This window comes from Mustela putorius, unplaced genomic scaffold (assembly GCF_011764305.1).
Source record: "Mustela putorius furo isolate JIRA1106 unplaced genomic scaffold, ASM1176430v1.1 tig00003932_pilon_pilon_pilon:0A:0A, whole genome shotgun sequence".
Taxonomy (NCBI): Eukaryota; Metazoa; Chordata; class Mammalia; order Carnivora; family Mustelidae; genus Mustela; species Mustela putorius.
The window spans coordinates 6,608,460-6,619,613 of NW_025422077.1; the positions used below are offsets into that span (position 1 = coordinate 6,608,460).

The window sequence follows — 11,154 nt, forward strand, 5'->3', positions numbered from 1 at the left end:
GCACATCTGAAATATTCACACACACACACACCCATATTACAGTGTTCTTATACGTGTACACCAACACAAGCTGAAAAATCACTATTTGGATTTTTTGCTTGCATTCAGCCTGTCCGACCGTTATGAAAGGTGAAAATAATGTATAAAAGATCTCCATTATCATACTCCGCCTCCTTTCCTCTCTTCTTGCTCCAGGTTCCTGGAGACCACAGTATTCTGCATCTCCGCTTCCCTGATTGCGAGGTCCGAACCACGTGTCCTATCTGCCTGCAGGTTACTTCTCAAGAGTGTGAATAAAATCCATAGGTACATTCAGGGCCTAACCTGAATCAGTAAAAATCGCATCTTGCATTATTTTGGGCTTCCAATAAGGACTACTGAAATCAAGCCCATTAGTAAACAAAAGCAGTAGGGGTCAAGTAAAAACCAACCAAATTCCATTTTTAACAGTGGCTGGTGTTTGGACAAAATCTGGCAGTTCAGTCTGAAAGACCGCAAGGATGACAACAATGCAATCCCTACACGGTTCCCCGAGACGCACCACACCGTACTACTGCCTGGGTCGTCCAAACCACAAAAGTGTCACAGGGTAACACGCCTAGACAATCTCCTGAGTCCCGCGCGGTATTTGTGTTGTTCCCGCGATGCCGAATTTTCTGGAGGGCTTGGTTTTGGCTCGCAGTTTAAAATGTCCTGTCGATCAAAGTCTACCCTTCCCTGTGCACGTCCATGGTTACTTCTACGCCCGTTCTCCAAAGTGCTCTACATAGGTCACGACACAGGTGTCCCACCCCCGGGAACGAACTGGACAGGAGGAGAAATCCAAGTTAAACACCCACTTACGTTGCCTTTTCAACTCACAGGTACTATTCAGAAGAGGACTCGTTTTCCTGGGCTTGCCACTGAAATTCTGCGCGGATTCGTTCTATTTACAGCCTTTTCTTCCCGAAAACAAACGGGAGTACGTACTGAGAGTTAGTGGGGCATGAACATCGGCCCCTCTGCCGGGCGTTTCAAGAATTCAGCCCTGAAAGTCGATCACATAGATAAGGACGTGGGCCTGATTACTGATGCGGCTTTTATTCTCAGTTCCCGTCTTCCCCCCACCCCCCGCCCCGACCCCCCAGCGGTTTTCGGCCCAGGGGTAAAAAAGAGATGAAAAGCGGGTGCTGCGCCCCTCTGGACTCTAAGCCCGCGCCGACGTTTAATGCTTAAACGTTCCGACACCCGGAGGGGGTAAAATCCCCCTTAAAGGCTGTGTGTTGGACAAACACATTTCTGGGGCAGAGGGCGACGAAACTAAACGGAGGATTCCTGAAGAGCCGGAAGGTGGCCCCAACCTGCCAGGTCCTTGGGCGGCGGGAGACCTCCCGCCCACGGGGAAGGGCGGAAACAGGCTGCAGCCAGGAGGGAGATTTAAAAGGCGAGCTGACTCAGAGAAAGGAAATGCCGGGGGCCGCGGGAGCACCGCCTACCTCGGCGACCAGCACCCCCCGCCCCAGCCCTCCCCGCGCTCCGGGAGGCCGAGAGCCGCCGCGGGAGGAGGGCCGGGGCCCGCGGGCAGCGCTGAGGCGGCGGCCGAGCGAGCCGCGGCCGATCGGCGGGAACACGGCCGCCGAGCATGCCGGGAGCCGCGCCCGCTGCACGCTGGGTCGCGTAGTTCTCGCCGGCCTTACTCCGGGTTGTAGCGACCAGCGGCCGGCCGCCTGCTGCTCTTTTAAAGCCCCGCGAGTTGCCGCGCCAGATCCACCTGACGGGGAAAATGTCGGTAACACCCGGCCGAGGGAGCTGGACCGAGGTTCCCTTTCCCTGTGGGAAAGACGGAAGGAAGGAGCCAGCCACCTCCCCTCTCAAGTCCCATTCAGACATTGAGCAAAGAGGCGGGCTTGACAGTGCTTCCCCTTTAAGAGGGGGCGGGGCGCAGCCTGCCGTTTGGCCGTCCTCCGCACCCTCCCCCCGGACCGAGAGTTGACAGACCAATCGCCCGGGTGGCGGAGGGAAGGCGGGAGAATGCGAACCCTTCGGTAGGGCGGTAGGGGCGGGCCCTCGGCCTTATTAGGAGTAAGTCCTGCGCAGGCGCAGAGGCGGCCGCAGGCGAAGGGGCGGGGGCAGTCCAGTGAGAGACTCTCCGACAGGCACCGAGGGTGATTGGGAGGAAAGCGGGCAGCGAGGGGCTTGTCATGGGGATCCGTGCTACGTGACGGCACTGGTAGCATCTGGGGACTCCGAGGGGGACAGGAAGTGTCAACGCCCGGGACCCCGGCGCCAGGTCCGCCGGGGGATCCCCGCTGCTCTAGTCTTGGGGAGGGAGGGGAAAAAGGAGGGAGTCCTGATCTCGCCCCGCCCCTGGGCTTGTTACCGCGGGGGCGGGGAGTGAGGGCTTCTTTTGGGGGGAGTGGAGATCGGGGGACTCGGCTGTGCCCTCTTGAGCGGCTGCCGGTGTCCCCGCGGCGCCGGGCTGCCGAGCGGAGGAGCCGCGGCGGCCGCGGCTGTTGCATGTGTGGCTGCTGGATGCGGAGGCGGCGGCGGCGGCGGCGGCGAGGAGCAGCAGCGGCGGCAGGATGTTAGGGCAGCAGCAGCAGCAACTGTACTCGTCGGCCGCGCTCCTGACCGGGGAGCGGAGCCGGCTCCTCACCTGCTACGTGCAGGACTACCTCGAGTGTGTGGAGTCGCTGCCCCACGACATGCAGAGGAACGTGTCTGTGCTCCGCGAGCTGGACAACAAATATCAAGGTAGGGGGCCGCGGGGCTGCCCGTGCGGGTCCTCCCCTCAGTCGGATTCGCTGGCCTCCGCGCACTGTCGCTCGGAGCCGGCCCTGGGAAGTGCCACTTTACATTTCTCCGCTGACAGGCTCCCCGAGTGCACGGAGGGGGTCTGGTGTGTGGGACGGAGGAGGGGGACCGGAGACCGGGTTCGCGGCCCTCCCTTCCCCCGCTGCGGTCGCCAGGACTTCTGTGGGGTATCACGGGTGGGGGTGGGGGCCGCTCGTCAGCCCCCGCTGCAGACCCAGCGGCTGCAGCTGCTGTGGAGAGGAATCAGCCATTTTAAGGCAGCGTTTGTTCCGGCGCTTGCCTGCCCCGTGCCGCAGACCCTCCTGCCCCGGCGAGGCAGCGTGCAGCGGGCGGGAGGCTGTAGGGAGTGAGCGGCCGGCCGCAGCCGGGCTCCCGCTGGTCTCCGGGGCCCGGCTTCCCCCCCCACTCCCCTCTCCGGCCCGCACCCCGAGAGGAGATGCATTGGAACGTGCGGGGGGGTGGGGGCCGGAGAGGGCCGCGAAGGCGGACTCGGGGAGGTCCCTCCCTCGGCTCTCCGGCTCCCGGCTCGGGAACAGAGTACGTTCCCTCCTCCCGCCCCGGGGAAAGTTCCGGGCCGCAGCCTTTCCCCAGCGCCCTCAGCCAAATGGTTAAAAGGGGAGGGGTCCCCGCGGGGAAAGGAAGAGGGGTGTGTGTGTGTGTGGCGGGGAGGGCCTCCTCTCCCCGGGGGCGGGGCCTGGGGAGTGACGTAGAACGTGGGAGGGGCGCGGACGGGCGCGCTCCCGCCCGCCTCGGAAATGGCTGGTGGCCGGAAGGTTTGGGCGGAGCTGGCTGCGGGGAAGGCGTCGGATGCTTGCGGAACGTTAGTTCGTGCCTAGCAGAGTCAGTGTTGAGGTTTGGGACCTGTTTTTCGACCCTTTCTCCGCCATTCAGTCAGGACGAAGAAACGCTCAGCTACGAGGACCCCCGCTGACCCTAGCACCTCATAGGTTCCGGGCCTTGCGTCACTTCCGGGCTCCGGGTGGAAGTGGGTGGTTGACTGGGCAACCGCCCGGCGTCCTTTAACCCGTGGGTCCCTCCTTCGCCGAGTTTGAGTGATGAGGCCAAAACCACCCTTTGTGGTCCGCCCCGAGAAATCCAAGACAGGGAATCAGGCTTTCCTACAGAGGGTTTCATTCATCATCCACTGTCGGTGGGCCTTTCTGGTGCCACTGCGAGGGGAGAAACTTAAGTGTAACGGTTTGGCGTTTAATAAGCCTGATGAAGGCGGAGACCGTGGACCGAATGTGGAAACAGCCGCTCGGACTTTCAGAAGATAACTTTTCGGATCCCATTCTCTGTTTTTCTAGACCCGTCACTCATCTTATGATGTGGTCTCCAGGGAACCCACTTCTGGGGTGATATCTTCTGGCCTGTAGCGTGTTCGAGTAGTTAAGGGTCTGTGTTTTCGAATCTGTAGTTTATTTCTGCCTTCCGAACGCAGATGGTGGGGTGGTTGATAGGACTGATCTCTGTTCGAGGGAAAGAGAATGAAATAGTGTCATCGCGGTGTGCCAGGTCCAGAGATTATCTCACAATAATTCTATGAAGTAAAAACCTAGCTTACAGACAAGTTAAAGTTTGCAAGAGTTTAACTGACTTGTTTGATGGGGTGGGCAAGTAGCCTGGCTACTTCATGTCCACATTATTTTTTTTTAAACTATTAACTTTTTATAAAAACTTACTTAGTAAAGTCTCTCCAAAGGTATTTTCTACAGACCTGGAACACATACATGAATTGTACCCTAAAAATGATGCACATGTGCTGTATATCGAACATGTTTAGTTTTCCAGATAGTAACTGTGAAGTTTGTAAAGCTTGCATGGTTTACATTTCGTGAAAGACATGTATTTGCCTTTACAGTAGTTAAGCTATTTTCATTTGAGTCTGGGAGAGAAAATCGGTTACAGGGAAGTCTGCCATTTTTACCATCGAGAATTGTCCCAAGTAAATCTAGTAACAGGAGAAACAATATTAAGCTTTAAAAGACTGAGAGATTGTAAACATTTTCAGCTCCATTAAGCTTGGTTAGTTTCTAGATTAATATAAAAGAAGGATCTAGTTTTCAGTCTGTGCCCATGCTTACTTACTAAGCTCCACATGGAAAATTTAGCTTTATATACTCGTGTGTTCTTGGTTCACATTTCATATGCTTTTTTATTTCTTTGCTAGTTCTTAAGTATTTTCTGTTTTTGGATTTAATATTTACTGCAGTATTTAGTGATACAAGTTATACGAGAAATCAAAACAGTTTCTCTCCTGCCTATTTGAGACACTTTAAGAAATTACTGAAGAATCACTAAAAGTAACCTTAAAAACTTTAAAACTAAAGAAATGAAGACAATAGTTTCACAATTGAAAGAAATATTTACTATGGGATATGGTTATTGGAGAACCTCAGTTTTTGTTCTGATATTCTTGTTCATAGTCTCTTGGGTAAATAACCATTGAACTAAAAATTAATATTTATTTTCAAGTGCCTTCCGTGTAGCTTAGTAGAAAGTGCTTCAGCAGCGGAGCCATACATACCTATCTGGCAGAGTTCAGAGTCTGGGGCTGTTACCTCTTGAACTTCATTATCTTCATGTATAGAAGTGATAGCTTCCTCGTGGGGTTGCCTTGGGGATTAAAAGAGAAAATCTTTATCGAATAAAAGTGCTTAGTAAGTGTTGGTTTCCTTTTTTCTTTCACTTTGTAATTAAGGATTCTTAGAAATATGAATTCTTCTCACAGGTAGTATCAGTGTGCCTCTATGATGTACTAGCATCTAACTCATGATAGTTAGGTACAGAATATTTAAAATGAGGTTTACCTTTATATTTTAATTCTCAAGTTTTGTGGCTGAGGGGAAAATTCAAAATTATTTTTCCTGGGGAAAAATTATATTCTTAAGAAAACCTCTTACATGCCCAGCTGGCCAATGGACTAGATATGAACTTTGTTTTAAAATATGCTCTGCAGGGTGCCTGGGTGGCTCAGTGGGTTAAGCCTCTGCCTTCGGCTCAGGTCATGATCTCAGGGTTCTGGGATCGAAACCCACATTGGGCTTTGTGCTCAGCAGGGAGCCTGCTTCCCCCAACCCTCTCTCTCTGCCTGCCTCTCTGCCTATGCTGTGCAGGTATGCGTACGCTCAAATGTGTTGGCACTTTGTCCTGTATCCCAGGTTAAGCAGTTGTCCATCACATGTGAGTACTTATCATTTCTAGGGAGGAATTAATTCATAAGAGTTGTGTTGAAGACCTGCTTTGTGTTAACAATTCTTGGAGATAGCCCTAGTGTATGCATTTTACTTGTCTAACATTTCTTCTGTTATCATTAGAGTAATAATATTGGAAAGTAGAATGATGGTGTACCACGTGCTGGTAGTACTATGAGAACATAAAACAGTGATATGTCATGTGGTGTGATAAATTGGAGTTAATTTTTGCCTCTCCACCTTTAGTAAGACAGTTCTGTTAGATAGCTTTATATCTCATAATGACAAGAAATAGAACAGACTTGAATAAAAAACTTATCTTACATTAATTTTTGGTGACTTCTGGAACTATATTTTCAGATTATTGTATACTGTCTAGTGACTCAGACATTTTTAATTGATTTAAATGTGTCCCAGATGCTATACAATACCCAAATCAGCAGTTCAGAAAGCTTAAAACCAACTGCTGAGTTCTCTGCAAAAGCAGAGTGACCCAATGCTGACCTTACCGTAATTTTGTTAGTAGCTTCGTCAGTTGATGCCAGAATCTGAACCTAAACCTAACCTGGAAATAGTTTGGTTTTCAGAATCTCCCATACGATAAAATAAACGAGCTAGTAAGACTAATATGGTGGGAAGAGTTACCTGTGTCTGCTTTGTTCAAGAGTCCAGGGGTATGATAATGAAAGTCAAGGTGCAATGTCTCTCTTGAGTCATGTAGCAAGTCATCGATTGAACTGTAAGTCCTGTAAACACAGTTGGATAGGCATCTATAGCCTACTTTTAGAACCTCTCTAAGTTTTACAGTTGAAGTCTGGCATGTCAATTTTATCACCGTGCTGTTTTGAAGTTCAAATGAAGTAATAAGTGACTTTGCGAGGTAGACTATAAAGTGCATACAGTGTTCTTGTCCGTGTAAAATATTTTGAGTATTAATTAGTACACACATCTCTTCTTATCCTTAAAAAAAAATTTTTTTTTAAACATTTTGTCTGTGTACTTGATAGAGATAGCACAAGCAGAGGGAGCTGCAGGCAGAGAGAAATGGAGAAGTAGGCTCCTCCCCCGCCCATCCCAACAAGGAGCCCAATGCGGGGCTCAGTCCCAGGACCCTGGGATCATAACCGGAGCCCAAGGCAGATGCTCTACCAACTAAGCCACGCAGACACCCACCCCCAATTTTTTTTTTTTTTTTTTTTTTTAAAGTAAGCTCAATGCCCAGTGTGGGCTTGAATTCATGATCCTGCGATCAAGAGTCATATGTTCTACCACCTGAGCCAGCCACATCTCTTACCCTTTTTAATACAGATTCATGAGTATTAGAAAGCTTTGTAAAAAAAATTAAAAATTTAAAAAAAGAAAGCTTTGTATTCTTATTAGTTTATTTCTAAATATTCTTTCATATTGGATGACATATGATCTTTCTGTGGGAAATAATGTTTTTCAGTATATATATATATACCAAGAGGAGTGTGATTTTATGATTTGAGTTCATTCAACTTTACCAGTTCTGTGAAAGATAGCTAGCTTAAAAAATATTATATGTGCTAATGCACAAATGTTCTGATTTTTCTCTTACGTTTTTAGAAACATTAAAGGAAATTGATGATGTCTATGAAAAATATAAGAAAGAAGATGATTCAAACCAGAAAAAACGCCTACAGCAGCATCTCCAGAGAGCATTAATCAATAGTCAAGAATTGGGAGATGAGAAAATTCAGATTGTCACACAGATGCTCGAACTGGTGGAAAATCGGGCAAGGCAAATGGAGTTGCATTCACAGTGTTTTCAAGATCCTGCTGAAGGTGAACGGGCCTCGGATAAGGCGAAGATGGATTCCAGCCAACCGGAAAGATCTTCAAGAAGACCCCGCAGACAGCGAACCAGTGAAAGCCGTGATTTATGTCACATGACGAATGGGATTGAAGACTGTGACGATCAGCCACCTAAAGAAAAGAAATCCAAGTCAGCCAAGAAAAAGAAACGCTCCAAGGCCAAGCAGGAAAGGGAAGCATCGCCTGTTGAGTTTGCAATAGATCCCAATGAACCTACATACTGTTTATGTAACCAAGTGTCTTACGGGGAAATGATCGGATGTGACAATGAACAGTGTCCAATTGAATGGTTTCACTTTTCGTGTGTTTCGCTTACCTATAAACCAAAGGGGAAGTGGTATTGCCCAAAGTGCAGGGGAGATAATGAGAAAACAATGGACAGAAGTACTGACAAGGCAAAAAAGGATAGAAGATCGAGGTAGTAAATGCCATCCACATTTTAAAAGGTTATTTGTCTTTTATATAATTCTTTCAGAATTTACTTTCGGAAAATGTTTTAGGGTAAATGCATAAGACTATGCAATAATTTTTAATCATTAGTATTAATGGTGTATTAAAAGTTGTTGTACTTTGTCTGTGACCTTAATTTTCTGCACTGAATTACCAAATATTTTAAACCAGGTAGGTTTAGATCACCTGAAGAAAGGAGCAGGGAGTAGGGAGAGCGTGGTGTGGACATCATAAAAGCTTCACAAACCAGGCCTGTTTTCACTTTCATTTAAAACTACAGTGCTGTTTTTTGGGTAAACACCAAAGTGTTGCGCGCATTTTAGTTCTCTGGGCTTTAAACAACGTAGGTACAGTTGGGAGTTCTCTGGAAACCTTCAGATTATCGGTAATTTAAATACGAACACTACATGTAGAGCTTCTTTCTCCCTAGCCCCATTTATACACACACTTGTTCATCTCTAGTCTTCCAGGAGTCCAAGGAGCTAGAGATAAGAGTAATTTGGGATTCCATGTGGAATACTGTGCTCTTACTAGAGTATTTGCTGCTGTATTTTCCTTAGTAGCATTTTGATACACTGTCAGTAGCCCGTTTGTAAATGCCTTGCTGCTGCCTCCTAGGGACATTTCATCTAGTGCTTAATAAGGGAGTTTTGTTTTGTTCTAATTGGGACAGGTAAGCATAGTTAGGATCTCAAGAATGGTGCCATTGGCTTCTAGTGGAAAATTCGGGGTTATGTAGTATCATGGTTCAAGGCTGAGCAATTCAAAAAAGGCATCTTATTTAACAACATTTTCCAATGACCCGCTGCTGTGATGCCTGGCCACAGGCCTGTCAGTGGGCAAAAGGGCACACACGAGTCTTTAAATACTGCCTTTATGTCAAACAGGAGTTCAGATGGTTTTCTAGTGGCTATAGTTGATTTCTGTCCCAATCAGTGATTCTATATTATTTTAAGTAATAGTGTATTCACTTTAACTTTCTGGTATTGGTGCTGTTTGATGTTTTCATGTTTAATGAACTAATTTCATGATAACAATGCAATGAATAATGTATTTGTAAATTGAATTTTCCAAGATTCTGCTATTTTAAGGATAAGCATATTGATGGATATATGAACATCTGTTCGGAGAATTTTTTTGGTTTGGGGAGGGGGCATCAGATTAACTAGTCCTTTAAATCTGTGTGTAACATACTTTTTATTCCTCATTTCTCCCTAATCTGATGATCTTGATTCTTTTTGATTAACATGTGAAAAATTCTGTCTGCTTGTTTGGAAAAAAAAAAAAATTTTTTTTTTTCTCTTCTAGCTCTCTGTGTGACTTTTAGGCACGTTATTTCACCTCTGGGGGTCAGATTATTCATCTGTAACATGAGGTTGGCCTAAGTATCTCCAAGGTTCTTTTGAAATCTATAGTATTTGCACTACAGTGGGGTTTTAATAATCAAATGACTTGTTTTTCTTTCTTGTTAATTTTGTTCTTCATTCTGAGGCAGGAATACAGTTTAAAGGTGACCTTTGAGACAGGCACATGCACAATATTTGATTAACTTCTGTCCTAAGGATGTTTTGCTTGATGACTGGAACCCATTGTTGGTTATGTTGCTTCTTGAGCGAGAAATATCAGACAGCATGATGAAGACTTTATTTTATTGTAACATAGTTGTGAAAAAAATTGTTTTCCCTCTTGAGAATACAGCTTTTTGTCTTAGTGATTACATCCTCGTTACCAGGATAGAGCTATTTACCTGACACCATTAAAAATATCTGTATGTTCACAGTCTCTGAAAGCTTTCACATGTGACTATGTAGAAGTCAACACTTCTTCATACATTAAATTTCCCTCAGTATGTGAGGAAAAAACAAAACAAACAAAAAACTTTGTAATGGAAGTACCCAAATTTGGATTAGTCTTGATAGGAAAACAGATACGGAAAACCTTGGAAAATGTGCTTTTTTTTAAGACCTAATGTTTGAGACAGTTTTAGTTTTATGAATTTTTTTGTTTTCTATATCACATGGGAAATAGAAGTCTTAAGTTTGCATAAGATTTTGACTAGGATTTCTTTCTTTTTTTAAAGATTTTATTATTTGACAGAGAGAAAGAGATCACAAGGAGCAGAGAGGCAGGCAGAGAGAGAGCGGGAAGCAGACTCCTGGCTGAGCAAAGAGCCCGATGCAGGGCTCAATCCCAGGACCCTGAGATCGTGACCTGGGCTGAAGGGAGAGGCTTAACCCACTGAGCCACTGAGGCGCCCCTAGGATTTCTTTGTTAAGTGTTCTGGATTTCATATACTGTCTCATACTGTGATTACCAACTCATGCTATAAACCAGTGGCTCCTAAACTTGTCTCCTATTAGAATTACCTCAAAAGCTTCAAGAAATGCAGATACTTATGTCCCATATCCAGCAATTGTGGTCTAATTCATTTGGAATGTGGCTGAAACATTAGAATTTTTTTTTAAATCCCCAGGTGATTCTAATCTACAGAAATGTTTTTTTAGAACTGCCATATTAGGAAAATTTGAGCCTCTTGAAAACTAGGTGGCATCTCTACATCCAGATTTTTTTTTAAGTTTTTTTTTTTTTAATTATTATTATTCATTTGACAGACAGAGATCACAAGCAGGCAGGGAAGCAGGCTCCCTGCTGAGCAGAGAGCCCAACTCGGGGCTCGATCCCAGGACCCCAATATCATGACCTGAGCCGAAGGCAGAGGCTTTAACCCACTGAGCCACCCAGGTGCCCTTCTACATCCAGATTTATGACTCTCTAGCCCTAGAACAACTTGCACAAGAAGTTGTCCCTTGTCCCCAGTGGTCTGCCAACACTTGAAGACTCAACACTTGAGTGTTCCTTGTGTGCTGTGGCACCATTCTAA

The 11,154-nt window shown here is 46.5% G+C and overlaps 1 protein-coding gene across 1 annotated transcript; it reads left to right on the forward strand.

The window, feature by feature from the left end:
- The first annotated feature begins 2,133 nt into the window (after positions 1 to 2,133).
- Positions 2,134 to 10,057, forward strand: ING2 (inhibitor of growth family member 2). Its single transcript, XM_004757842.3, has 2 exons — positions 2,134 to 2,733; positions 7,575 to 10,057. The coding sequence occupies exons 1-2, from the start codon at positions 2,562 to 2,564 to the stop codon at positions 8,243 to 8,245; spliced, it is 843 nt and encodes a 280-aa protein (XP_004757899.2). The 5' UTR covers positions 2,134 to 2,561; the 3' UTR covers positions 8,246 to 10,057.
- Positions 10,058 to 11,154: the final 1,097 nt, after the last annotated feature.

What these genes read in the sequence shown, in the direction of transcription:
- ING2 (XM_004757842.3), top strand. Translation starts at nt 2,562, where the DNA reads ATGTTAGGGCAGCAGCAGCAGCAACTGTACTCGTCGGCCGCGCTCCTG. An exon ending in GCTGGACAACAAATATCAAG is followed by an intron (nt 2,734 to 7,574) that starts GTAGGGGGCCGC and finishes TTACGTTTTTAG; the next exon opens with AAACATTAAAGGAAATTGAT.